General features: G+C 55.5%; 10 protein-coding genes across 10 annotated transcripts; 5 read left to right on the forward strand and 5 right to left on the reverse strand.

Annotated features, from left to right (window-relative positions):
* Window positions 1-1,468: 1,468 nt before the first annotated feature.
* Window positions 1,469-2,836, reverse strand: PG985_000439 (mitochondrial outer membrane protein mmm1 protein; the record flags this gene model as incomplete). The annotated part of the gene is made up of 2 exons (XM_066820208.1): window positions 1,469-2,711; window positions 2,796-2,836. 2 exons carry the CDS (start codon window positions 2,834-2,836, stop codon window positions 1,469-1,471), a joined length of 1,284 nt encoding a protein of 427 aa, XP_066691087.1.
* Window positions 2,837-3,437: 601 nt separating this feature from the next.
* PG985_000440 (Vacuolar protein sorting-associated protein) lies at window positions 3,438-5,272 on the forward strand (the record flags this gene model as incomplete). The annotated part of the gene is made up of 2 exons (XM_066820209.1): window positions 3,438-4,496; window positions 4,643-5,272. The coding sequence occupies 2 exons, from the start codon at window positions 3,438-3,440 to the stop codon at window positions 5,270-5,272; spliced, it is 1,689 nt and encodes a 562-aa protein (XP_066691088.1).
* A 286-nt stretch (window positions 5,273-5,558) lies between these two features.
* PG985_000441 (uncharacterized protein) lies at window positions 5,559-7,734 on the forward strand (the record flags this gene model as incomplete). The annotated part of the gene is made up of 2 exons (XM_066820210.1): window positions 5,559-5,671; window positions 5,748-7,734. The coding sequence occupies 2 exons, from the start codon at window positions 5,559-5,561 to the stop codon at window positions 7,732-7,734; spliced, it is 2,100 nt and encodes a 699-aa protein (XP_066691089.1).
* A 246-nt stretch (window positions 7,735-7,980) lies between these two features.
* On the reverse strand, window positions 7,981-9,014 carry PG985_000442 (fumarylacetoacetase; the record flags this gene model as incomplete). The annotated part of the gene is given in 3 exon segments (XM_066820211.1): window positions 7,981-8,526; window positions 8,543-8,656; window positions 8,694-9,014. 3 exon segments carry the CDS (start codon window positions 9,012-9,014, stop codon window positions 7,981-7,983), a joined length of 981 nt encoding a protein of 326 aa, XP_066691090.1.
* A 1,419-nt stretch (window positions 9,015-10,433) lies between these two features.
* Window positions 10,434-11,479, reverse strand: PG985_000443 (CAAX amino terminal protease; the record flags this gene model as incomplete). Its single annotated transcript, XM_066820212.1, has 3 exons — window positions 10,434-10,916; window positions 10,976-11,356; window positions 11,456-11,479. 3 exons carry the CDS (start codon window positions 11,477-11,479, stop codon window positions 10,434-10,436), a joined length of 888 nt encoding a protein of 295 aa, XP_066691091.1.
* Window positions 11,480-15,464: 3,985 nt separating this feature from the next.
* On the forward strand, window positions 15,465-18,441 carry PG985_000444 (uncharacterized protein; the record flags this gene model as incomplete). Its single annotated transcript, XM_066820213.1, has 2 exons — window positions 15,465-17,689; window positions 17,748-18,441. 2 exons carry the CDS (start codon window positions 15,465-15,467, stop codon window positions 18,439-18,441), a joined length of 2,919 nt encoding a protein of 972 aa, XP_066691092.1.
* A 1,875-nt stretch (window positions 18,442-20,316) lies between these two features.
* Window positions 20,317-21,024, forward strand: PG985_000445 (uncharacterized protein; the record flags this gene model as incomplete). Its single annotated transcript, XM_066820214.1, has 1 exon — window positions 20,317-21,024. The coding sequence occupies one exon, from the start codon at window positions 20,317-20,319 to the stop codon at window positions 21,022-21,024; it is 708 nt and encodes a 235-aa protein (XP_066691093.1).
* Window positions 21,025-21,534: 510 nt separating this feature from the next.
* PG985_000446 (uncharacterized protein) lies at window positions 21,535-22,917 on the forward strand (the record flags this gene model as incomplete). The annotated part of the gene is made up of 1 exon (XM_066820215.1): window positions 21,535-22,917. The coding sequence occupies one exon, from the start codon at window positions 21,535-21,537 to the stop codon at window positions 22,915-22,917; it is 1,383 nt and encodes a 460-aa protein (XP_066691094.1).
* Window positions 22,918-23,292: 375 nt separating this feature from the next.
* PG985_000447 (uncharacterized protein) lies at window positions 23,293-24,529 on the reverse strand (the record flags this gene model as incomplete). The annotated part of the gene is made up of 4 exons (XM_066820216.1): window positions 23,293-23,318; window positions 23,390-23,957; window positions 24,050-24,301; window positions 24,374-24,529. The coding sequence occupies 4 exons, from the start codon at window positions 24,527-24,529 to the stop codon at window positions 23,293-23,295; spliced, it is 1,002 nt and encodes a 333-aa protein (XP_066691095.1).
* Window positions 24,530-26,514: 1,985 nt separating this feature from the next.
* PG985_000448 (uncharacterized protein) lies at window positions 26,515-27,402 on the reverse strand (the record flags this gene model as incomplete). The annotated part of the gene is made up of 3 exons (XM_066820217.1): window positions 26,515-26,768; window positions 26,830-27,088; window positions 27,178-27,402. 3 exons carry the CDS (start codon window positions 27,400-27,402, stop codon window positions 26,515-26,517), a joined length of 738 nt encoding a protein of 245 aa, XP_066691096.1.
* Window positions 27,403-27,444: the final 42 nt, after the last annotated feature.

Consider the following 27,444-nt stretch of genomic DNA (forward strand, 5'->3'; position numbering starts at 1 on the left):
CCGAAGGCGAGCTGAAAACAGGGTGTCGATCCTCTTCGAATCCTAGCTAGTATGTAGTGTGGTTTCGTGCGAACTCGCTTCGGTCAATTCTCGAGACGCTTTCTCCCAGTCCAGGCCTAATTGCAAGGATCGCGTCGCGCTGTATACGCCACAATGCTATGGACATGGTACGACGCTGAGTGGCTAGCTTGAATGCGCCAAGTGCTGCTGATGTAGTAAGCAGGCGGTTGCAACCTGCCTTTTCTGAGCGAAACCCATCACGAGTCGAGACAGCCTGGCAGCACGGGACTTTCATGAGGAAATCCTGAGGAATGTCAGTGGCGTCTTCATCCGGCGTGCCGGGTCGGCGAGCCGGACTCTAGACTACGATGTTGCGACACGGTTTACATACCCCTGAGTGTGCGTCAGCATCCAGTCGGTCACATCACGCTCGACCTGTCCAATCAAAAGAGGGGACTCTCCCTTTTCGAACCAAGTACGAAGACCCAGCTTGCAGTTGATCGACGTATGAAGAATAAGGCTGACTCCCTCTCTTGCCCGATCGAGAGAGCCGCAGCTCCATCATAACAGGGCTGATATGCGTTTACGACGACAGGCTATAACGTGATATCCACATGGTGACATCGTGGTCCAACGCCCTTCTGCCCTTTTCGTATATACGGCTCACGCGCCGGAGAAACAAGCATCAAGGGGTCTATCAATGTTGAGAGGTCGATGACACCCTATTCATTGAGCGACGGTGGCTAGAAACGGGTTATTGAAGGACCAAGCGCATCAAAGGGATCATGAAAACTTGACAAATATGCATGGAGTACCAACTCGAGCTTAACCGCTGTCCTCATGACTCGAATATACGGAAATCCGTTTCTTGGAGAAATCATGGTTATGGTGCGAATTGCCATCGACAACCGTGGTCTTGTAGTCTAGAGACGAGCGAGGACTTCCAAGGTGGACACACCCTTGCGCTTGGACGTACTCCCCTTCTCTGGGAACTCAACCCAATTCAGGAGTCGGATTGCGCCATTCTAAGATTGCGGGAAAAGTCTGCGAGGTTCCCTTAACGGAACTCCCGTCGGTGAGCCGTGCTCGAGATGAGGGTAAGTCATGGATTGACTTTGGTGTCCTACCGTCTCCCTGTCTACATCATTGCCTAGCAAAACCAATTGCCGACATCTTGAAGACGAAGAGGACACCAGGCTCACTGGTCCAGTGATCAAATGATAAACACGTCAAGGCCTGGGTCCGATTCACAGTAAGGGATCATCTGTGGCCATGCCCTGTCTCTCCCTCATCGAGCTCATACACCTAGCATTGTAGAAGAATGTACAAGGTATGTCCGGGTCTACCGGCCGTGCCTCGTGCTGGAATAGAACGAGTGTCTAGCTGGAGTTGATTTCTTGGACAGAGCCGAGTGAGTGGCATGCTTTGTATTTGTTTTCTTTTCCTGTTGTGACTTGATCAAGTCTAGTTATGATACATCCATGCTGATTCCGGGCATTCCGCCGGGCATGCTCATCTGGCCGGAACTATCAAGCCGGCCACGCCTCCTATACCGCAAGCTGGCGGGATCTGGACTGATCTCCCGGAGCATGTCCGGCTCGGCACCGCTTTCTCTGCGCGCCTCCCCGTTCATGTCGCGCGCAATGTCGCCTGATTTCCCTTTCGACATACTGCCCATTCCCAGGGGCACTTCCGGAACGTCCTCCCCGCCCCTCGTGTTCTTCTTTCGTGGCCATAAGCTCGGCAGCGCAATCTCCTGGAACCTCGGCTCCACCACGCGGTCGTCGAACCACTTGTGCAACCTGGACTCTACCAGCTGCGCGATCTTGGGGACGTCCTGGAGCCTTGACCGGCTCCCTACCAGGCTGCGGATGGAGAAGTCCAGACGGTAATCGTCGAGGAAGTTGAACGCCATCATCGTGGGCGTGCTTTGCGACGGGTTGCTGGGGATGAACGATATGCATAATGTACCGCTAAATCGTACGACGCTGACGGCCAGAGCGACGGGCAAGACCGCGGTCAGTCGTTTCGGGTAGTTGAGTAGCATCTTGGTCTCGAGCGCAAGTGTGATCATGTCGCTCAAGTCGACGTCCATGCGGGCTTGCAGGCGGGCGCCTTCGCGGGTGGCTCGGGAGCTGTTAGCATCGAAGCGTTTCCCAGCGTTGGGCCCGGAATCCAAGCTCAGTCCGTCCTCATCCAGGGGTATTATGCGGCAGTTGCTCAAGATAGGGAAGTCTTCGCCCAAGGTGAGCTCCGAGACCTTAATCTCGTCCAAGAAGTCGGGGCGCGTCGTCCCGTTCAGCGCCTTGGTCAGCGAGGTGAGAATGGCATCGTCGTGCTGGGCGTCGCTTCGAAATTGGGCAATCGTCTGCGCAATGAGGACGTTGAACCAGTCCAGGGACTCGGGCTGGTGACTGTCTACATTGTAATACGTCTTGTGTAGTATAGAGCCGATCGTGAGGGTCGGCGGGTTGCGCAGAATGGCAGACTTCTTCTTATTAAGAGTAGGCTGGGGCTGTCTCGGGTTGTCGGTGCGGAGGGTGAGAAGAGATCGTTTATGCGCGAGCGTCCGCGAGCGTCGTTCTGTGGCCCGGAGCTGGGCTATTTCCTCCGGGGAGGGGGCATCGCCAAAAATAAAGAACTTGATGAATGCGGCTATAAGCAGAACGACAGAGAGCTGGCCGACTATCAAGCCCTGTGTGAAAGATAACCTGGCAGCATGGCAAGACTGTTAGTCAGGGTGATGGGGACTTGGTAACATATGGCGGGGTTGACAGAATAGAATATACACGTACGTCGGTTCCGGCCGCGTTGGGCAGACTTCAGCAGAAGCCATGGCAGACACAGCACGATGCCAGTATTACAGCCTAAAAGAGGCAATGTAATCTTTGAACAGGCTGCTACGGCATCTCTAATGCCGTTAATGGTACAGGGTGGAATGGAGGTTGGAGGAAACAGCTTCGACCCCGTTTAGACATGATCCAGAAGGCAAAAAGTTCCATGCCAAAATGATGCGCATCGTACCCGTAATGTTCAATTGAGTTGCTGCTATCTTATCGGTGTTTTGCTGCTGTACCTCCGTCATAGGCAGCTGTTTGGAGGCTTATGCACGCAGCAGACGACCCGAGCTAACCCCTGACACACAGGTTAAGCACAGACCCCGATCCCTGCCACATGACGATGCAGCCAACGAACGGGCTGGGCTGCTGCTGGGGCTGTAGTGGGTGAAGCTGCCGCCTCGAGTCAAGCTGTCCCCTTCGATGCAAGGAGGTAGTAATACGACATCACGATATTCCAGAAGGTGCTAGCCTTCAATTTGCGCTTTTCTCCATTCGCGCGACAGTCAATTCTGAGCCATACACATCTATTTGCTTGGTATTTACTGCATTTCAGAGACACAACGGCGCTCACAGTCCTCACAGCGCGCCAACGCAACCATGGATGTCGTCCAGGCCGTCTCCGGCTACATCGCTAAGATGGTGTCGGCTGGAGACAGCGCGACCGGGGCGCCATCCGCCAAGATGAAGATCCTCTTGTTGGATAAAGACACTGTCCCCATCGTCTCTACTGCCATCACCCAATCATCGCTGCTCAATCATGAGGTGTATCTCATTGACCGCCTGGACAATGCTACTCGCGAGAAGATGCGACATCTCAAATGTGTATGCTTCGTGCGCCCATCTTCAGACTCGATCCAGTTTCTCATCGACGAGCTGAGAGAGCCGAAGTATGGTGAATACCATCTGTATTTCAGTAACGTGGCCAAAAAGTCAGCCCTCGAACGGCTGGCCGAGGCCGATGATCATGAAGTCGTCAAACTCGTGCAGGAGCACTTTGCAGACTTCCTCGTCATCAACCCGGATCTTTTCTCTCTCAATCTCACACTCCCCCAGCAGCGCATATGGAGTGGCACCCCTGATATGTGGAATACGGATGCTCTACAAAGGACAACAGAGGGTCTGTCCGCCGTGCTGCTGGCTCTCAAGAAGAAGCCCTTGATCCGTTATGAGAAGAACAGTTTACTTGCGAAGAAGCTGGCCAACGAAGTGCGATACAACATTACCCAGGAGGACCAACTCTTTGACTTCCGGAAAGTCGATACACCCCCAATCCTGCTGATTCTGGACCGGCGTGAAGACCCGGCCACACCACTGCTGAACCAGTGGACCTATCAGGCCATGGTCCATCATCTCCTGGGTATCACTAACGGCCGCGTGGATCTAAGTGACGTCCCAGAAATACGGCCCGAGCTGAAGGAAATCGTCTTGTCACAGGACCAGGACCCTTTCTTCAAGAAGAACATGTATCTCAACTTTGGCGACCTAGGCGGCAACATCAAGGATTACGTCGAACAGTACCAGTCGAAGACCAAAAACAGCGCCAACATTGAGTCTATCACAGACATGAAGCGCTTCATCGAGGAGTACCCTGAATTCCGCAAGCTGTCAGGCAACGTCAGCAAGCACGTCACATTAGTATCCGAATTAAGTCGCAGGGTCGGTTCTGAAAACTTGCTGGAAGTCAGTGAGGTGGAACAGAGTTTAGCATGCAATGACAACCATGCGGCAGATCTTAAGGTTCGTGAAATCCAAAGACTACTTACGATTCAAAGCAACTACTAACGTCTTTATAGAATGTGCAGAGATTGATACAGAATCCCTCTGTAACTACCGATGCCAAACTTGGCTTGGTGGCTTTGTATGCTTTACGATACGAAAAGCATGCGTCTAACGCTCTGGCAATGCTCGTAGACCTCCTTACGGCTGCTGGAGGTGTTTCGGCTCGCCGCGCAGACATGGTTGCCAAGCTCCTGGCATATCACAACTCATTACAGCAATCGCAAGCGGCAGGCGGTATCGCAGATATCTTCGAAGGAGGAGGCATCTTCTCGGGTGCCCGGGCCATCAAGGGCCTCAAGGGCGTGGAGAATGTTTACACGCAGCACTCGCCACACCTAGAGACTACGCTACAGAACCTCATCAAGGGGCGGTTACGTGATCAACAGTATCCGTTTGTCGAGGGAGGTGGCACCACGAAAGACAAGCCTCAGGACATTGTGGTTTTCATGATTGGCGGAACGACATATGAAGAGGCGAAGATGGTGGCCGGTATGAATGCATCTTCGCCAGGCATAAGAGTAGTGCTGGGAGGAACGACAATACACAACGCGGCGACGTTCCTGGAGGAAGTGGACGATGCCGTGTCATCCTGGCCGGAGCCTCCGCCTACCACGACAGCTGGGAGGCTGAGACGAGAACTTGGACGAAGGTGAAGAAACTGGGCCTTTGTCATTTATAGCGATACCACATGATTGAAATAATAGTCTGGAGCCATTGCCTAAACCTCTTTCGGGCGTCTGGATGCCCTCCCAATAAGTGAATTAGATGAGTGCTGTACCGGCTTCCCCACACCGCCTACCCGATCGGCCGGCATTGAACCAATTAAAGATACTGCCGGCAGCCAATGTTGCCTCTTCCAGAAATTTGATGAAGAACATTGCGATTCGTTGATGCTTTGACGACAAACAAACTTCGATTATTTCTCCAGTTGAGGCTATAATGCAGAAAGCATGGGCTCCCCGAGGGCTGAGCAGGCCGATTAAAGTGGCTGGTCGGCGCTTCAACCAGTGCACCCGGCGCCGAACCTTTGCGACGGTCGCCCAGGCCACAAGGTCCGCTACAGACTCTCCCTCACCTTTCTACCGACCGCTTTACAAACATCTTTGGCTAACTCACCTGTCACTCTAGGCCGTTTGACGTCGTCGTGGTCGGAGGCGGCCACGCCGGCACCGAAGCGTGCGCCGCCGCCGCGCGATCCGGCGCCCGCACCGCCCTCATCACGCCCAAGCTCGACAACCTGGGCGTCTGCTCCTGCAACCCGAGCTTCGGCGGCATCGGCAAGGGCACGATCCTGCGCGAGATCGACGCGCTCGACGGCGTCGCGGGCCGCATCATCGACAAGGCCGGCGTCCAGTTCAAGGTCCTGAACCGCCGCAAGGGCCCCGCCGTCTGGGGGCCCCGCGCCCAGATCGACCGCGCCCTCTACCAGAAGCACATGCGCGAGGAGCTGACGGCCTATCCGAACCTGTCGATTATTACCGGGAGCGTGTCGGATATCGTGGTGGGCGAGGTGGAGGAGGCTACGGCGGCGGCGGCGGGGACGACGGGGGCTAAGAGCAAGATTACCGGTGTGCGCCTCGAGTCGGGTGAGGTGTTGCCTACAAGCCAGATTATTATAACAACGGGGACGTTCCTCGGAGGCGAGATCCACATTGGTCTCGAGACCTTCCCGGCCGGTCGCATGGGAGAAAAGGCCACCTTCGGCCTCAGCAAGTCGCTGAAAGATGCCGGGTTCCAGCTGGGCCGGTTAAAGACGGGCACGCCGCCCCGGATAGCGAAGGGGAGCATCAACTTCAAGGTCCTGGAGGAGCAGCGCGGCGACGACCCGGCGCACCCGTTCAGCTATCTGAACGACAAGGTCAGCGTCGGGGAGCAGCTGCTTTGCTGGGCGAGCTACACCAACGAGGAAACGCACGCGGTTGTCCGAGCGAACCTCGACAAGACGATACACATCCGAGAGTCCGTCAAGGGGCCGCGGTACTGCCCTTCCTTGGAAGCCAAAGTCACTCGTTTCCCGGACAAGACGAGGCACATCGTCTGGCTGGAGCCCGAAGGCTTTGACAACGACGTCATCTACCCCAACGGCTTGTCCATCACCGTGCCCGCCGAGGCGCAGGAGCAGCTACTGAAGACGATACCCGGTCTCGAAAACGTGAACATGCTGCAGCCGGGCTATGGCGTCGAGTACGATTACGTAGACCCGCGCAGCCTCAAGTCTACCCTGGAAACCAAGGCCATCTCCGGTCTCTTCCTCGCCGGCCAGATCAACGGCACGACGGGCTACGAGGAAGCCGCCGGACAGGGCATCATTGCCGGTATCAATGCCGGCCGCGCCGCGCAAGGCCTGCCCCCCGTCAGCATCACGCGCGCCGACGGCTACATCGGCATCATGATTGACGACCTCATCACCAAGGGCGTCTCGGAGCCGTACCGCATGTTCACGAGCCGCAGCGAGTACCGCATGAGCCACCGCGCCGACAACGCCGACCTGCGGCTGACGGAAATGGGGCGGGAATGGGGCGTGGTCACGGACCGGCGCTGGACCGCCTACAACGACGAGAAGGCGCAGATGGAGGACCTCGCGGCCGCGCTCCGGGCGCACGTGCTGCCGACACCCCGCTGGATTGCCGCCGGCTTCCAGACGCGCAGCGACGCCAAGCCCCGCAGCGCCCTCGACATCCTGCGCCTGGCGGGCGTCCAGATGTCGGACCTCGCCGAGCGCGTCCCCGAGATCCTAGCGCACTCGCCGCGCATCCGGAACCGCGTCGGCATCGAGGCCGTCTACGCGCCCTACGTCGACATGCAGCGCGCCGAGCAGGCCCGCTTCGCCAAGGACGAGGGCCTGCGCCTGCCCGCCGACCTCGACTACGACGCCATCGTCGGCCTGTCCCTGGCCGAGAAGGCGGTCCTCAACGCGACGCGGCCCGAGAGCCTGGGTCAGGCGCGCCGCATCGAGGGCATGACGCCCGCCGGCTGCGTCAGGCTGCTCGGCTTCGTGAACCGGGCCGAGCGGTTCAAGGAGGTCGTTGGAGGGGGAGACCCGCTGGGCGACCTGGCGCCGCTGGGGAGCGAGGTCGATACCTTGGATGCCGAGGCGAGGACGAGGGAGCTGTAGATTGCCTACGTTTGTGCACAGAAATTAATGCAGTGTTCACACGAGGGAAAAGAGGCCCGTAACGTATATCATAAGACATGTACCATCAATTATAGCATTGGCAGGCGTTTAGGAGCTCGTGTGGAGATACTCCGACACGGCGGCTGTAGAAATATCATACAACTCATAACTCATATACCTCATACAGTGGACTGGCAAGCTATCGCCTTCTTCCCTTCATCCATCCTGGCAGACTCAATCACTTTGTCAATGGCGGCCGAACTGGGGCTCCTCAACGATAGTATTCGTCACGCTTCCCACTCCGTCAATCTCCAGCGTCACCGTATCCCCGACCTTGACCGACCACGACAGGTACTCGATGCCCGCACCGCGCGGAAACGTTCCCGACCCGAACAGCTCGCCGGGGTAGAGCCGCGTGCTCTGCGAAGCGTACATCAGCGCCTCGCCCAGAGTGAATTGCCAGTCGTCGTGGGCCACGGCGCACTCGGCGACGACCTTGCCGTTGACCGTGACGCGGCCCTTGAGCGGCGTAATGTTGCCCGTCATCGAGTGTTTCCCCTCGACGTTCTGGGGCTGGGCGATCGAGTGCGCACTGTTGACCGGCAGCAGCAGGTAGACTTCGTCGTAGCTCACCACCTCGGACGAGATGGCGCTGGCGAAGCTCTTGCACAGCTGGGGGCCGAACCCGCTCCGCATCTCGGGCCACTGCACGTCGCGCGCGCTGAAGTCGTTGAGCACGCAGAGCCCCGCCACGGCGCCCAGGGCCTCGTTGGGGCTGCCGGCGTTGTAGAGCTCCCTGCCCCAGCACGACGCCGAGCTCGAGCTCCACGTCCAGGTAGCGCGCGCAGTAGTGGGGCTTGGCCACGGGCGTGCCCGATGCGACGATCGACAGGTGGTTGCCCTGGTAGAAGATGGGCTGCCGCTTGGCCAGGCCCGTGGGCCGGAACAGGGGGGAAGACGCTGCCCGTCGCCCAGTGCCAGAACCAGGCCAGCCAGGCCAGCAGGGTGCCCAGAAAGGGGATCCGGGTCTGCTGCAGCCAGAGGGCCGCGATGCCGGCCGCGGCGCCGGCGTAGTGGGCCGGGAACAGCATGAAGTCCCGGTAGGAGAGGGGCTGGAAGGGCAGGTCGCGCTTCCGCGGGTCGGACTGGTTGGGCTTGTTGTTCTTGAGGACTTCCAGGAGCGTGGCGGCGCAATGGGTCATGTGCGCCGGCATGGGGTCGTCCTTCTTGCTGGGATCCACGATGCGCACGATGGTGTTGTTGATGCGGGAGAACTTCATGGTGGGCCGGCCTTCGCTTCCTTTTTCGGCTCTGTCTTTTCTTCTTCTTCTTGGGTGCACAATAGTTCAAGAGTAGGATGCAGCAAAAAGCAACAATAGCTGTACTTGTCGGTGTCGTTGTTGTTGTTTGTTGTCATGAGCCAGCATCGGGTCCTATCATCTCAAAACATTACAAAGGATAGACCGGTGTGAATCCTGAGAGGCAGGAGTGCAAATCATTCAAGACCAGCAACAACGACTTGGGTGCAACACCGATGCCTGCACTGGATGATTCCCATATCAAATCGATTACAAGTCGTTCCTGCCCTCCACAGATGGTCAGAATGCGACGATGCAGTGGTGGAATCATATTTACTGCACGCGGGGTGCTTACCGAGACTTCGACTGCTCTTTCTTCATCATGTTGAAAAGCCCCCAGGCCCCAGCAATCCTGCCCGATGTGTTCGATCGGATGGAAAATCGGTAATTACCTGTGTTACACCACCCAAGTAATCGGGAGTCAAAAGTAACCTCAGCGCGGGGCGCCGATCTTCTGTGCATACGGGAAAAGCAACCTTCTCAGCTCATCCACTAGCCGTGATTCATTTCGTACCCGCGGCTATATTGACTAGGTAGATCTAATAATAGAGGCATCGATAGTATAGCAGTTGTTATCATATCACTCTCATCTCCTCGCTAACGAGCCGAGGGTTGACAAGACAACATACAAAGCTCCGAAGGAAGGTTACCTAAGTATGCGTTGCACTTGATGATACGCATGCAGCATTCCGTGGGTGGCCATTTTGTAACCGGTAATTACCTAAGCACGAAAATAGAACAATGGTGAGTCCAGGTCGAATCTCTTACCATCATCCGCATGTCTATTCTCGAAACAGTGACGATTGCGAACATTTCCTTTCATCTTCGCCGGAGTAGCCGGAAACCATGACAAATTCCCGGATTTGCCATGATGGACCACCTGTATCCTAGAGCGTTTCAAAAGAAATATTGCTTGAATGAAGGTGTGCATGGCATTGAGCTTCTAATATGAAGGCATACAGCCGGATTGTAGGGCAGGCAGGCCATTCCGACGGCTTCTTATTGGCATGAACCCGATGCGGCGGTAAGGGCACAGTGTGCAGAAATTTGACAGCGCATCATAAGGCGAGCACAATTGATGCGGGAGCGCCGGGGCTAGCTAGTCGGGACTTATCTATTCTTCTACGGACTAGGTAGACGCGTGGAACAATTTCACGATGATTTGACCCTGAGGCCGGCGAATGGTCCGTGGGCCGCAAATTGCCAGGCATAGCTCCGTCCTTGAGAATCCTGTATTAAGTGTCGGACGCGGGTCAAGAATATAACCCCCCAACTGATTAATTAATTACAATATGCCTGCCCTGGCTGGAGCGAAATAGCAGTGGGACTTAAGGATGCTCATCAAATCGTGATATGGACCAGCTCGGTCTCGCTCTGCGTCAGGGACCCCAGGTTCTTCCACCAAAAGAAGGCGCCGACACAAAGTAGCGTGTAATACACGATCGACGGCACCATAGATGGCTTGCTTTCCGAACCATCCTGGACACTGCGCAAAGGTTCGACCCGACCCCAGAATCTCGGGAAGCCCATGCAGTTGCAGAAGGCATGAACTAGAAAGATGGCCAGCAGGCTGCCGGTGCGCAGGAAGACAAATGTCGCATACGCACCGAACAGCGATGTGTACGTTAGCTGCAGCAGGGACCGCATTACAGCAGCCACGACCGGGACCCCTGGGTGGGAAATGCGGAACTCGTAGAAATGATGCAGATGGGCCAGGCCAAATATGACTGGTGACAGGAAGATAGTCTGGGCCACTGACGTATGGGCCAACAGCATCAGCGGCACCGAAGCAGAGCGGAAGAGAACTTCTTCGGTAAATGGCCCCTGTGAAAGTCATGTCAGATCATAACCCCTTACTCCAGGAATTGGTTAGTGTTACGTACCGCAATAATGTTACGCCATGTGGTCCATTCTTTGAACAGCTCGGTCACCGGCTGGAAGCTCGTCCAGTCGCGCCACCCCTCATCGACGACAAGAGCCTCGTAAAGTGGCCCAAGGAAGAGAATGGCTGTGAGAAGGAGGGATTTGGCCGCTCCGACGAGGCCAAGAGGCCAATAGCCCATCAAATGCAACGCGTCCGCATAGGTGGCCTGGCCCCGGAACGTGAGTATCACCAAGGTTGCGGCCGAGCATACAACACAAGAGAAGCTCACGGAAGTGATCCGGGCCCGGATGACAGACGGAGCATCCCGCGTCAGGGCCCTGGAGGGCCGGGTCACGGGAGACAGGTAGAAGGGCAAAACATAGACAAGCGTATAAATCACCTATGACGCGCTCAGTACGGGCGCAAACAGGATTTTTATATAGGCCAAGCCACTCATGCGCACGCATGCACACAGTAGTATCGCAGAGGACCAACTTACAAGCAATGCGGCCGCGGTGCCCATGGTGATGGGCGGCGGTTTGGCTGCAAAAAAAGGTCAGTACAACGTAAACACATGGGGCACGGGGATGAACTTGCGTTTCTCGTGATGACCCAGGTACTTGGCCAAAAAATTGGCGATGGGCGGCGTTGCAGTCGCTAGCCAGTGCTAGTAGGCAATGAACTATGCAATGATATGCAAGCTCTGAGACCTGTCCGTGACGACAAGAGTCCGTGAGTGTTGTTTGTTTTGTCTCGCTCTCTATCTCTTGACAAGCGGCACAGTTCAGTCAGTCAATCAAATCTACATGTAGCAGCGTCAGATTAGAAGTCAATATTGGGACGTGGTTGCGAGATGATTTGATCCATCGAAACCCCATCAATATGAGTTGGGACCTATTGAATAGTGAATGAAGTAATGTAAGTGACTGACTTCTTTATCCTCAGCCCCCGGGAATTCCGCTCAGAGGCAGCTTGTGGGGAGTGCAAGCTTGGTGTTGGGTACTGCCGTCTGCAGGATGAGCCGTCCGCCGAGATCCGACGATCGCGTTTAGTTGTTTCTAGTCCCAGCAAATGAGCAAGAAGTGGTAGCTCCAGGTGTGCCCTACAGGCTACAGACAGGTGCCAGGTGCCAGGTGCCAGCAGGGTAGAGACGAGACGAACGAGTTGGCAGTTGGGGGCCGAAAAGCAATTGCTCCAAAACAATTCCGAGGGACGTTGGAAGCGTGGACGGTTGCAAGGGGTATGCCAGGCCGTCGGGGCAGGGTTACCCCTTCAACCCGAACCAGAAAGAGGGCCCGGCGTGTTGAAACGTGGACAGCCATTCAATCGATCACCAAATCCGGTTATTGCGCAAGATTTAGTGTCGGGGCCACGACCAGGCGGCGGTAGGAGCGTCTCTATTCGGCATCCCTTAAGCGCGGGACCGCCGCGACGTGTCGTTCTGCCTTTTCTTTTTGAATCTCTGGCACGGGCCTTTCCTAGGTAACGGGGTTACTGGGTTACCAGTGTAGTGTCGAGAGAGACCTCTCGTCTTCGGGGCCCTCAAAAAGTCCCACTGATCAATTTGCAAAGACACAACAAGAGAGATGAGCGCTGTAACCCACGAGCCGCTTCCGCGCACACGTTTTCCGCCAGATGGTCACAGATACCCAGGAAGAAAAGAAACTTTCAAGACACTCCTCATGCGATGAATGCATAGCGGCAGATCGCCCCAGGTGCAGCATCAATGCGCGCGCATCAACATATTCAATATCTGATAGCTTCATTGGATCCAGTGTATTATTGAAGGTAACATTTTGCTTTACGATATGTGATGATGGTGTGCGCATGTAACACTTGTTTGGGTGGCTGTTACGAGGCTGCATTGACAGGACGTCGGCGGTAATTTGATCTGACAAGCCTGCGAAACCGCAACCTGACGTGTGTGTGTGTGTGTGTGTGTGTAATATATACCTACATAATGTAGATTGCGATAAATCCCCGGTCCCAAGCAACGGGCACCGGTCATCTGGTACAATCTGCGAACATACAATCTTCAATTTGGTTGTGACGTTGCGTATAGACAAGATCCCCATTGGAAAAGACAGGATTGATTGGACAGTCAGCCTTGCTGGGGGCGCTGGGACACATGTCTCTTCCCACAAATGCAGTTTGGTACGAACTGCATGAACCATAAGATGGACACGAAAGGCACGCGTCTTAGCACCAGAGAAATACGCCATGCTACTTGTCCAGAGAAGGGCCGCGTCAAAGGCAGAGGGCCAGTGGCCAGGAAGTCCAGGTTGGAGCGAAGCTTTAATTAAAGCCGTCGACGTATCCCGTGTGCTAGAATCCGCTCAGCCCCCGGTCCCATAGCAGTAGCAGCGATCTTATGGGGAACGTGTACCTAACAAGGGCAAATGTCCCGATGATGAGAGGTCAGGGAAGAAAAAACTCCCGCGACCCTCATTTCTGCCCACAACATAATTCGCCCAGTTGGCTCAGGAAGGCCCATTTGATGATGCAAGTTCACGGAGACGAGGCTTCTGAACCGTGGTTTGCGAATTTGTTATCACAATTTATGATTGTTATGTATTGTACCTACAGATTGCCAGATACCTCCCCCTCCTCCCACACCGCCGTCTTTCTGGATCGACAATCGTCCGGGTGAAATTCTTAAGGCCCTGTCACCCTGGTACCTGAGATGTAATTACCCCTGAGGGGGTCATTCGGCGGTCTGTTAGAGTTAACAGGGTCAATCTGGCGTCAAGTTGGCACTTGCTTTGACGAACTCTATCTCGGTACCCGTGGCAATGGGATTGCAATCGTGCACAGCCTATGATTTGTTGTTGTCTTGCAGTTAAACTGATGTGTCAGTGTCACCGGCCGCCTCCATGGGCTTTTTTTTTTTTTTTTTTTTTTTTTTTTGGTCCAGGAGGGCAGGCCGCAGGTAGCTGAGGTAGTGAGACAGAGGTAGAAGTCGCCAACGGCCATTAGGGTCGAATGGCTTTGCCTAGCTGGTCCTGCCGTCCAACGTTTTCGGTTTTCACTGCTCCTAGCTGCATACCCAAGCTGCGTACGCCGAGAGCGCTACTGCGCAACTGCGCGTCCCCAAGCCAGTAATACGGTCGCTTGTTGTTCTTTTCCACGCTCTAACGCGCGCTGCTATTCTCATTTTAACCTACATACAAACATGCAGGCGACCTGCATATTCAGCGCGACCGAGGTGGGTGCTAGTCAGTATTCGACCTCTGAACGCTCATGTCGACAGTCAGTGGGCCAGAGGCTCGCTGGCACCACTGGCAATTCTCACTATCAGGCTTCTAATGCAGCCAGAGACGCCCAGGTGGAAATCAACTGGCTGCGGTCGTCGCAAGAATTAAACATTCGGCCTTCCATCAATGAACGAAGCTCTGGAAGTACCTACCTACCTACTGGCACCCCCCTATGCAACCCATCTCGTTTGTCTGGCTTGCTCGAGTAATACTCATCTGTGCGCCAAGGACCGCACCCCCGGCCCATTGGATCTCAGCCTCTTTCTGCAAGCCGACCAGACTTGAGAGTTGCGTGGGTCTCACCTCTCATTCCCAATCCAGTGGAGTACGACTGTCGTGCGAGACCACCACCCAAGACCATCGAGACCAGCAGTACCTTTCTCGGACCCCCCCCCCTGCCCGCTAAGGCGACTAGTCATTGCCGTGCTAGAATACTTTGGGCTTCTCGATACAACCATGCCGCTCCGTTAGCTCGCATAGCTTGACAGGCGCCGGCTCTCTGGGCTCGACTTGGTCCTGAGCCAATCGTCAGGGAAAGCTACCGCGCAGCCAATTCAAGTAGGCATTCCCTCCCACATCCAAGGTCTGACCACTCTCCTGATGTCTTTTCCTCCCGTTTAGTCGTCCGTCTGTCTCGCTCGCTGCACTGTCGATAGTAGGTGGATGTTTGTGGTCGCCGGCAGCATAGCATAGCAGCGGCACTGTCTCTCGCTTTTACCCAACTCAGTCATTCATTTACTCGTCCACCTATCTCATACACTTAGCCCGTCACTTGGGCCGGCAAAGTATATCTCGGCTCATGCGGTCGAGACCCAGCCAACCTTGTCTCTCTTCACTCTTTGTATAGGTGCTATAATACTGTTACTAGCCCGCCCTCGCTCTCTCCCAAAGGACTCTTTTATTTCGTTTCGCTCTTTCTTGGCTTTATTCGTTCCCTTTTTTTCACCCCCTCTTACGTCGTCGGCCTCTTTGTCGAGGCCGTTTCCTGATATACGCCTAATCTTTGACGAACCTCCAACCGAGTTTTCCTTGGAAGTGGACCACACCACACGTGCCATCCCAAGGAACAAACCGCCCGCCAACCGCCTCACAACGGGTTACGCACCATTTCATGTTTTGCGATCAATTCAAGTCCCAGGCCGCCCTTCCGGATCGACATGGACCTACTTGTCATGACATATTCATAGCTGTGGATTACTCAAGACAACCATTGTGTCGGATTACTAAACCCTCGGGCCGGGCCCGCCGCAGACGATGTCCCCCCCGACATCGTCGTCGTCGTTGTCGTCCCAATCGCAAAGACGACCACTTCACGAAAGGAGCAAGTCGGATAACAACAGACCGGGCATCCGAATCGTGCCATACTCACCACCCAGAATTTCACATGGCGAATCCGAGCCCCCCAGCAGCTCCCAGGGGACGTCGTCAGGAGCCGGGGCCGAGAGCAGCAACTTTGAGTATTATTCGAGCAGTGACCAAGGCTCGTCCAGCCCAACAATCAGGGAGGGCAGAAAAGGATCACTGCCATTCATTATCGGTACGGGCTCCGCTCAGCCATCGCCTACCTCATCGACTGCCTCATTGGTCAGGGCCAAGGGCAAAGGCGTTTCAGGATCGAAACTTGGCTCTGACTTGTCTGGTGCCCCAACCCCACTGCACCCTGTCAATAGCAAGCCTTCCTATGGAAGCAATAGCAGCCGTCTTAACCCACCGTCAGACACCTCTGAACCAGCCACGCCAACGCAGAAGTTTGTTCGTTCCAAAGCCGACAGATTCATTAATGTGCACGAAGACAAGACTTTCTCAATCGTCTTGAAACCCACTGGCATTCGGCAACCTCGGGACCAGGGAAGCAGCAGTCAAGCGACCAGCTTCAAATCCCCGCCCTTGTCGTACGCCTCGACGCTCAGCAGCGCGCATGAACGCATCTCCTTTGACACGACCACAGTCGATCATCCGAGCTCTCCCCCCAGCTCAGTCGCGGACGTTAACCTGTCGCCGTACACGCCTTACGCCCCTGGATTTGCGACATACACGCCCGGCTCTACGAAAGTCAATGTCCCCATTGAAGAAGAAGTAGATCCAATCACTTCCTCGCCTAATTACCGCATGGTCGGAGGCCTACGAAAAGTTCGTAAGACTGCCTCCTTCCAACAAAGCGACGACGACGACGAAGACGACGACGACGAGGAAGGCCGCCAGCCTCAACTACCACCGCTACCAGAGGTTCCCTCGTCGCCGCCCCCGCTACCGTCGCCGTTAGCCGAAAAGCCTTCTTTTAGCTCGACGTCTTCCGGACAGACAGACTCGTCCTTGGAGGAGCCGAACAACTTCGAGATCTTGGGACGAAGTTCGCCACCGTTACCTTACTCGACGCCACCTCTGCCTTACTCGGAGAACTTCCAGGGAACTCCATCGTCCAGCCAGGCCAATTACCAAGTCATAGGCGGAACCCCTGCGTCCAGCCAGGCCAATTTCCAAGTCATAGGCGAGTCGTCGCCCGCGCAGCCATTCGTTTCATCGCCAGGTCCGGCCTTTGCGGAAACCCCCGCTAGTAGCCAAAACTACGTTGTCCACGGAGGCCCATCGTCCTCCACATCGCTCGTTACCCCATCACGACAACCGCGACCGCAAACGTCGGACGACAGCTTAGTGCTGAGGGAGAAGTACTCACAGGAGAGTCTGGTCATCCCACCACTCAACCCAAGCAAGCAAACCTCTCGTGAGAGGCTCGGGTACCACAAGCAGAAGTCGAGCCGCTCGTTGCGCCGCGCAAACTCATTCTCATCGCTCTCGAGCATAATCACCGAAGGGTCTGCCTCGATCTTCTTCGCCCAGACAGCCAATATCATTCGACTGGGCGCTGCGCCAGCGATCACCTCCTTCAACCCGCCGCAACGGGCCAAACAGCAGCACCATTCATGGGCAGGACCGTCGAGTATCATCGCGCAACGGCCACGTATGGAGGCGCATCCGCACCAATGGAGCTCCCAATTGTCCACGGTCGCGTCCGAAGACGAGCCAAGCGAGCGAGCATCTCGTGCGCTTTCCTCGCTCTCCGGCCCCGACCCTCGCATGAGCATGAGCCAGAGCCATGGAAGCAGGCATAGCCGGCAGATGCTCAGCATCTCCTCATCTCTAGCCTTCGCTGAGGAACCCCCGATCGGATCCTCTCGTTCCATCCGCGGATCGACTTCAGGTTCGGATTCCCGTGGCTCCCTCGTGAGCCCCGGCATCACCAGCCCAAGCTCTGCCTACATGCGCGGAGGGCGGGATAATGACTCGCAGCCCATTCGTATGATCCGAGATGTTGACGAAGATGGTGATGGTATCACGGACCTGCATGACCTGATGCACAAGAACTCCAGCCGCTTCCTCTCCCACAAGTCTTCGGATAGAGAACTCTATTCCTCCTCCAGCTCAGGGCGGCCAGCGTCGCGTACCGGAAGTTTTACCTCGAGTATTCCGGTATGGGCAAGGTGAGTCTACACATTTAAGCCTACGATCAACCTCGCAACAATACTAACGTCTTGACAGAGTCTACTATGGAAGCGGCGAGCGGCGGTGGCTGGCTTCTGCCCAGTCTATACGCTCATACTCGGACGATAGCCGGCCCGGAAGCGCGCAGATGCCCTCTGGATCGCCTTCGGTCGACCCTTTCCCGCCTAACGTCTTCAGTCCTCGTAGACGCCCGAGAGAAGTCCGACCCCATAATTCGCGCCCGGCATCTATTGAGATTGATCCAGTAGATGCTCCCGATTCTTCTGGATTTGTCCCCATCCCGAGACGGCTCCGGAAAATGTCCTCGAGTATCTGGTCCCCTCATCTGCAGATCGACCGCCGGGCCAGCCGCTTCAGTATCTGGGCCCCACCTTCGACTACTTGGTCGAAAGACAAGGGGACATTGGGCCGGCGCAACTTGCAAATCGTCATGTTTGCCCTTGGCTGGGTGTTCCCCTTCGCCTGGATGATCGCTGCCGTCTTGCCGCTGCCGCACAAGCCGTTGCCGCAAATGACCATGGCGGACCACCACAGCACGGCCGAACTGGGTGGCCCCATCGAAACACCCGACATATTCAGTGGCCGAGTCGATCCGGCCGAGGATTCGAATTACCAGAGCGCGCGGTGGTGGAGAAACGTCAACCGCTTCATGTGCATTGTTGGACTTCTTATCATCGGCGCCGTCATTGCCTTGATCATCATCGGCCTTCGTCAAAATTGGGGAGGCTGAAGACTGCGAAGCTATGCTACATTGCAGGCACGATTCTTAATCATGACAACGACTTATGAGCTGCAAGGACCAACCTAGATTTCTCAACGTCATTACAACACGATACTCGCTCCCGACCTACCCACGCTATCTATATTCTCTTCGATCTCACCAACTGCCTACCACAGGCCACATACAACGCACACAGCGCGCCAGGATATATACCCTTCATACATTTTGCGGCATTGTACACTATTTGCTTCTATCTGATTTCGACATGCACAGCAACACTTGCATTGTATCACTTTTTTTTTTGTATTTCAACCTGCTTTTTATTCTATTTTTTTGAACACTTCAGTCCGAAGGGAAAGGACGTGGAGGACCGGAAAGCGAACCGGAGGAAATCCGCTCTATAGATACCCATGCGGTGCGCTCGGAGTTTCTGGCGTATTGAAAGAGAAAGAGAAGAGGAAAACTACAGCACTTACGACGCACGGCGGCCCGATTAGACTGGTCGCTGCTTGCTCAATGTCTAATGACGGACGACGTATCCGCGCCCCTTTCGAAGGAGGGAAGAAGAGGATGTTGGCAGGCAGGCAGGCAGGCAGAGAGGAACCATCAGATTGTACGCAGAACAACGATCAGACGCAACAGAGTCGGTGCGCTCGCTCTCAACGATGACGAGACCCGGCTGAGTCGATGGGAAAAGGAAAAAAAGGGGGAAAGGGGAGGGGAGCGCTGGTGTTCCTCTTCTTTGACGAATGGCATGCGGCGCTTCCGGGCAATTATTTATTATCATTTACGAAGCGGGATGTGCTATGCATATAGATATTCTCGCTGGCGATAGATAGATAGTTGAGATACGCCGCCACGAACTTATGAACGATAATTTCTGACATCGAGACGCGACCCGAACCCGTGACCACTTCATATATGCCTGTCTATTTCGTGCCCCCGGTTCCTGCGGATGGCAGATATATATATACAAGGGCGAATAAGCTTAATGTGTCCCTGTCCTATTCCCGGGAGCGACGCCACTTATCTATATGCGACGACTCTAAGCCGGAGATAATTGAACGAACTATATGATCTCCGCGAGCTGTATATGCGATGTCGACATCCCGGGGAAAGCATCCACTCGGGCTTGGTTGTGGCTCTGTTTGCATGAACAAGAGCTGATCCCGCGATCCTTGATCGTGGCCTACTCGGGAGTGCATGAAGACTGGACTGGGGGGCGCCGGGCACAGCCGCACAGGGGTCCTCCTGCTCGGCGCTAAGCCTCTCTCTCCCCCAACTTCCAACTGCCAACTTCCCTGTTCGTATCGCCGAGCCCCATGTCCGAGGGCTGAGAGGCTCCAACTCAAGTGTTGTCGTCGAATTCGGTCTCCGACCTGGAAACTTTCCACCATTTGGATATGATTGTCACCATCGTCACTTTGGGCAACGTTGCACAGTCGGAAAGTCGAGTTTTCCGCGGTCTCGGAGCCAACAAAAACCATGTTGCGTTTGATGCGACGACGTACCAGCGATATTTGCTGTCGTCGGTCTCCGAGACTGGGACTGGAATCGATTGATATGACGGCACAGGTAGGTAGGACAAAGTGACTTGAAGGATGAGTATAAAGTGAGCCTTCAGGATGGGCACTTATACTTCCTATCTGGGATACTACAGGCTTACATTCATAACTAACAAGAGCAACATACCAATTGATCAATTAGATGAGCACTTGAAGATCTGTGCCTACTGTCTTCATTATCATTTCCCCTGACCCGTGTCAGTCACATCTGTTACGACAGGCTTGCATATCATCCTTCAATCTGCTGCTCAAGCCCACAAAGCCACCATCACTTACTTACACGATCCTATTCCCTTGCTCACTCCCACATAACGAAAACATGGACTCCCTCAAGACCCTCCCGGTGGAGCACCCGTACCTCTCGGCGTCCGTCGCCGTCGCCGCCCCCTTATTGACTTTCTTCTACGCCGACTACCGCGCCTACGTCGCCATGGGCCCCCACGGCCTCCCGGACAACCTGCAAGGCTACATCAAGCAGCTCCAGTGGCACTGGATCTCCCGCCGCGACACGACCGTGCCCGCGCCGTACGACGTCGTCGCCGGCGGCAAGGCCAAGATCTCGCCCAAGTCCGCGGAGGCGTCGGAGCGTGCCCACCGCTCCTTCTTCATCTCCTCCTCCTCGCCGGAAAGCAACGAGAAGAAGGAGAAATGGGAACTGCCAGCCCGCCCCGCCCCCACCGGCAGCCGCCCCGACGGCCGCCCCCGGCTCTGCCCCTTCGTCGTGCCGCAGCGGCAGCTCGAGGGCGCGGCCACGGAGGCCATGAAGCGGACCATGAACGCGTACCTGGACGCCCTGGCCGCGGCCAACGGGGAGGCGCTGCATCGCGGACTCTCGCGGCTCGAGGGCACGGTGCCGGCGGTGCAGGTGGCGCCGGCGGGCCACGCGAGGACGGCGGCGGCCGTGACGGGCGAGACGCGCGGCGAAATTCTGCATGTTCACCCGGCCGACGGGAGCACGCACATGCTGCTCAGCCTGGCCGACTCGCGGCGCGTGCTCGAGACGGGGTGGGGGAGCGGCACCGGCTGAGCGGCGGGGGGATGGTGCCTTGGGGGTACACGTTAGTCTACGCGCCGAGAGACGAGTACGACCTTGGCGTGTGGAAGAAGCTCGTGATGGCGGCGTTGCGGTACTGTGCTGCCGAGGTGGGCGAGATTCGGGTTCCGGGTGGTTGTTGCTGAGATACGGTGCAGAGCATTCCCGGGTCTTGGGGTTTTCGGGCAAGTCGGTTTTGTGCAATTTGATCAGTATCTATAGATGAAGTGGCCGGTATCAAGGTATAATTTATTGATTCGTGTGTTTGTTTCCTTCCAAGCCAAGGTTACAGGTTGTCTACTACGGTGACTGGCGTGTGAGTGGAACGTGTTTTACGGGTGTAGTCAATGCTTAGCCCTCCTTATGTACTTTACCTACTTGTTGTTTTTGGTAACTGAGCAATAAGCTTGATTGTGAAGTTTGTAAGTTCACCTACCAGATCTCCTCCATCATCTCCTCCATCCTTACCTACCAACTTCGGTTTACCCTTCGCCAGCAACAACAATGTCCACCCCTCCACACAAGAAGCACATCACGGGTAAGTTCCAACCGGTTCTAGATCTTGAATGGAATACTGACCTCGAGCTCGCCCCATCTTCAGCGGCTGTCGTCAGCGCCGGCAAGATGGAATTGCAACAGGCAGAGACCAAGAAGCCTGTCGAGGACTTGTTCGCCAAGCTCCCCGATGAGATTGTATTGAAAATCATCCACATCACCGATGGCAAGATCACCATCCTGCTTCTCCGACAGACCTGCCGCCAGCTGCGAAGACTTTGCGAAGACGCGACGCTCAAGACCAAACTCCCCGTCTTGCTGAGCACCGAGCCCTTCATTGCCTCTTTCCACAAGTATGGCGGCGGCTCGCCCGTGGAAGCCGAAGTTATTAATATTCATTGGGCCTATAAGACCGGGAGCTACTGGTTTTACTCGAAAGAAGCGAAGAAATGCAAATTGCAATATCGTCAAGCGCTGTGGCGAAACAAGATGTGCAACGACTGCGCAGAGCTGCGCAGCGACTCCGCCGTCTACCAACGCGCGGTCGACCGCATGTACACGCCAATGAGGTGCAGTGGCTGCAGGATCCTCCACCCAGCATTCCTGTTCTCGCGCCGTGAGCGCCATAAGAAGGCCGACCAACGTATTTGCATCGGACGCGAAGGACACATCCGCGTCTGCGCTCACAAGACAATCAACTGGGAGGATGTCGAGCAGATCTTTGACAATTATCTCGAAGCTTTACGACTCGACAGATACGATCCCGATTATCAACAAAAGATTGTGTGCTCTGAATGCTCACTGCGTGGTTGGAGCGTCAATGCCACTTTCCCCTGGGAAGGTGAGGGAAATCTGGTCAGATGGATGGACATCTGTCATACGCCCGAGGATACCACGAAGCAGGGCAATACTGAGGACATGTCAAAGTGCATTGGAAGTATGCTGGGCTGGAAACCCTCTCTGGGTTCCTGCGTTCATTATGGCAACCTGAAGTCGAAGCTCCTGCCAGCCATGCTGCAGAAGGAAGAAGAGCAGAAGCGCCGGTTTGAGGCTGAAAACAAAGACTTCCCCATGCGCCATCCCAAATCGGAAGTCACCTGCCAAATGCCCGACTGCAACTTTGCTGTCCAGTTTGATGCAAGTGGGAGGGTCCCCATCGGCGCCACCCATGGGATTCTTGTCGAGTATCCCGTGGATCCGAGTTGGCTGGTTTCCCTTGACCCTCAATCATACGTTAGAGGCCCTGACAAGCTCACGCGCGGACTGATGTGGTGTCGTGACCCGAACTGCGCCGTCACGAAGCGGGGGCGCGCTCTATACAATGTCTTTCATCAATGGGATTTGCCGCACGAGTATGCCGAGTTCGATCCCACACGACATGATATCGGCTGATGTCTTTTTGCTATACGAGAGCAGCTAGTTGGGGATGGGGAGCCGCGTTGACATGCGCGTCTATTTAGAGCAACGATTCGAGATTTGGGTTCGACGCAACTGGGCTAACCGGCCTCGAGTGACATGAGTCACTTACACGGCTGATACCCCAGGAGCTACCGTGGGAATGGTGGCCTGTCTTGTTGGGCCTACAAGTGGCCTTATCGGCAACGTTCTTGGAAGGACAGTGCTACTAGACGAGTACACATTGCTCTTCGACGCGCTCAGCGATAGAATAAATATGACATGATGAACGAACGTATGCCCAGCTAAGATGCAACGTGACATAATTTCCCGTCCCATAACCCCGAGCTCGAACGTGTAACCTTCTCGCTCTCACATACCAGGAAGACTCGTAAGCCCTATCAGTACACCAGAGGTTATTGGCCAAGCTCCAATGATCTAGGAGGAGGAGTAGGAAGAGGAAACTTACACCCGTCAATGTCCTCCGTAACCGTCTTCTCCTTAGCGCACCGATTCATAGCCGCAGCCCCCTGCGTCTTGGCGTGAGCCGTGGGACAGTTAACGACGCAAGCCGCGTCCATAAGCCGCTGCAGCGCATCGTCCTTCCACCCAAAGACATAATCCGCATGATTGCCGTACCCCGTCCCGTCCCCAAACGACCAGACGAACGGCTGGGACCCGTCGGCGGGCCAGTCGGCCTGGTTGTTGAACTGGCGCGTGTCCCAGACGACCTCGAAGAGCACCTGCGGCATGCGGACCGGGTGCGAGGCCGGGCACGGCCCGCCGCTCTCGAAGGTGCCGCTGGCCGGGTAGGCCATGTGGGCCATGTGGTCGGGCGAGTCGAGGTTGACGCCGTCCCAGCACGTCGGGAACCGGGCGTTGACCATGATGCCCGCGCGGCAGGGCCGCGTGGGGAAGTCGAGCGTCTCGGGCTCGCGCGTGCCCTGGTTGTCCATGCACGTGTACGTCAGCTGCCGGAACTGGGCCATCTCAGCCTTGGTCCGCGCCGCCACGTTGCCGGTGAACATGCGGAAGCCCTGTTGTCAGATCAGCCACGGGATGAGATGCAATGGAAAGACGTAGACGTAGTAGGCCTGGGGTGGGACAAAGTGGAAAGGGGTAAGCTTACAGGCTTGAAGGCCGTGACCTTGGACTTCTGCTGCTGGTCGTAGAGGGCGTCCTGCATGTAGTAGACGGTGATGCCGCCCTTGGCGCCCTGGATCTGCGAGGACTGGGGCACGCGCTTGTAGGTGCCGTTGCGCGCCTTGAAGAAGAGGACGGCGGTCCAGTAGTTGGAGAAGTCCTCGGCGAAGGAGCACGTCGTGCACGTGGACTCGCCCGGCATGTCCTTGGCGGGGTCCATGGTGGCGTTGAAGGAGTTCTGGTCAGAGATGAGTGAGTATGCATCTGGTCAATGATAGGGCCTGACTGGGGGCAGCTGGGGCAAACTTACTCCGCCGACGATCTGGTGGACGTGGGCCGAGGGCACCATGCCCGGATTCACGAGTGGGTCGAGTCGCTCAATGATAAGTTGGGAGCATTGAAAGCGTACGAGGGCATGGCTCAAGGTGGCCAGGGCCACAATGGATGGTGCCACAAAACACTTCATCGTGTCTTGTAGTAGTGTGTGTGTGTGTGTGTGTGTGTGTGTGTCCTGTTCCGATAAACTTCAGAAAGACCCTCGTGGTGTATTTCAGCTTCCAAGAAACGGTCTGGTCTGGATCACCACTACTGCTGTTACCAAGAACAATAATAGAGAAGGAAGGCTGGATGGTGACTGCGATGATGACCCGAGTCCTTTTGAGGCACCCCCTTGACAGATACCATAGAAGCTTGCTTGGATAGGACCCTTGGCAGCATTCATTCTACCCAAGGTGTATGCATTCCCATGTGTATTTGATTGAGCCTGCATTGCTACCACCACCAAAGCGTTTTCATATACCATCTTGAGATAACGTGGCAAGGAGCCAGTCGCATGGCAGGGCGCAAGTGCCGAAAGGGCCCGCGGCCTTGGCAGACCAAGGCAGCATGCTATATATTTGATTAATTCTGATCTGGACAGGCATCCTCTTAATATACTCTTCCGTTGGCCTTGATAGGGAGTTGCTAGTGGGAGGAAGCCACCTGCCCACACTCTACAAGGCTCGGCACTCGCCCAATAAGCATCATCTCGGTATTTGACCCAGCGTTCTCGAAGAAGATAAAGAAGGCTCTTTTGAGCCTGGTCAGAGGGGCTGATGACACAATGCTTACCAAGGCTCGTCGAATATCGTGGGTAAATTCCTCGACAGTCCAGATCCGGGGCGGATAATATCGTCGCCCCCGCACTTCCGGTGAAGAAAAAGAAAGGAACCTGGTAATGGGCACCGTGTCATGTGTAAAGCTTCTTCCGAGTGGATGGTATTGTGAATTTAATTCAGTCATGGGAACGAGGACCGTTGCTGGTGTCCTGCCTCTTGGGCAAACTTCCTACTTCTAGTACGCTTTATCTCCCAAACTCCAGCAGTTCACCATCGTAGGCTCATTCTTCAGCCCCTGAAGACAACCGGTTAGCCGCACAGAAGAAAGCAACCTCCAACAACTCCGAGACGAACCCTTAGACACGATGCATGTCTCCCTGTTGCTTCTCGCCTTGCCAATCCTCTCCGCCGCCGCGGACCTGCCTTGCGACGTGGAAAGCGACAATTGTCGTGCTGTTATCAACGGAAGCGCCTGCTTCAATAAGTACCTTGCAGGCGGCGGCGGGAATGCGAGGCTCGTTCTGAGTTGTCTCGCTGGGACAGAGGGCTCGGCGACACCACAGCAAAAGGTACGCAAGCATCAATATACCTTGGCAGAGGCCATCGGCAGCAAGCACTTTCCTTCATCCTCCTTTTCTTGCCTTCATGACCCAAGCAGGGGCTAACAGTAAACCCTCGCGCGTGTTTTCGCTCCAGATGTGCGCATGCACCGGCTGCGTCGGCCCGGCTTTGCTCACGTGGATCTCGAGAAACAATGTTTGCCCATCATGAACAGATGGGCCGGTCGCCAGGGGTCCGAATGGTTCTGCTCAATATACTGCAAGTTATTGCTGCGGGTGATGAGAAGGTGGGCTGGGAGGATGGGTTGAGGTCAATGTATACCTTGGTCATAATTAAACAATTCAAGATTGGTAGATGCAGGGTCACGCACGATATTATCCATGTCAAAGTATGTCACCGACTGGATGATATCGAAAGGTTATTAGTAAGCATAGATTGGTTTGTGAAGGTTCGATTGATGCCTAATATGTCATCTACCTCATCAGGGGGGTGTGATGGAATCAGGGAATGGATCATTGATGTGTGTGATATGGATTGGGGGCTTGTTTTTGGCCTGGTGCTCGTGAGAATGGATCGCATGAACCCGCTCAGAAACTATCTAAAGAAGCCGCATTTCTACATATCGCTATGATAGACATGTAGACATGGCTTGAGGGCTATAAGGTGACTCTGGGGGGAAGTGGGCGGGGGTAATGTGCAAAAGAATTGCGGCTTCCTCGTGTGTCACCGACCTCTTGGTCGATCCCTCTATCTCTTGCTTGGTGAGAGCTCGTTAGAGTGCTATGAAACCGACCTACGAGGTCTCGACAGCGGGGGCGGGATCCTTCTTATCCTCGGAGCTCTCGCCCTCAGCGGCGGTGAAGAGAGCCTCGTTCTCCTTCTGTGCCTGCAGGAAAGAATCCTTGAACTGGTTGGCGTTCTCCGAGTTGGCGAATCGAATGGCAAGGGTGACAGCCTCGGGCTCGCCCTCGGAAACATCAGCAGCCGCGTTCCACACCCAGCTGCGGTCGCTGCCGACGTTGGGAGAAAGCTTCATGTCCGGGACAACTGAGAACTCAGGTTAGCCTATTCTATGGGGGACGAGGGGGGCAGCGTGGGCTGAACATACTGTAGTGGTTGGCGCAGACCTTGAGGGTCTTGTCTCGGCGCATGACCAAACGGGTCTTGCCGTTCTCCTTGTGCTTGAGCAGACGGACGTCGCCAGTGCCGCGCTCTTTCCACTCAGTAGTCTCGCGAACGAACTTGAACAGCTTGGCGCGCATCTTGAACATCTGCTCCTCGGACTCCTCGTTGGTCTTAGTCTCGACCTTCTCGGTCAGCTTGACGACGGGCTCGAAGTGGACATCCTCCGATTCAGGGGCCTCCTCCTGTTGGCAGAGAATTGGTAGTCAGTACTGTTGCTCTTCTTTTCCCCCATTGAATTGGCGTGGTACGGCGATCGGGACGTCAAGCATACCTCGTCATCACCCTTGGCAGCAGCGGCAGCATCGCGCTGGGCCTTTGCGCTTCCGGAGTTGTCGCCACGGTCCTCGTCATCATCCTTCTTCTCCTTCTTCGCGCCACCGCCGAACATGGAGAAAACGGAAGAGGAGGTGACAGCGGGCTTGGCCTCCTCGGTGGTGGTGGTCTCGGCCGGCTTGGTCTCGTCGACCTTGGGCTCGGTGGCGTCGGTAGAACTCATTTTGACGGTATTAAATATTTCTGTCGACTGGATCAAGAACGT

Source organism: Apiospora marii, assembly GCF_038362585.1.
Source record: "Apiospora marii strain CBS 49790 chromosome Unknown utg000001l_segment0_segment0, whole genome shotgun sequence".
In the NCBI taxonomy this organism is placed as follows: domain Eukaryota; kingdom Fungi; phylum Ascomycota; class Sordariomycetes; order Amphisphaeriales; family Apiosporaceae; genus Apiospora; species Apiospora marii.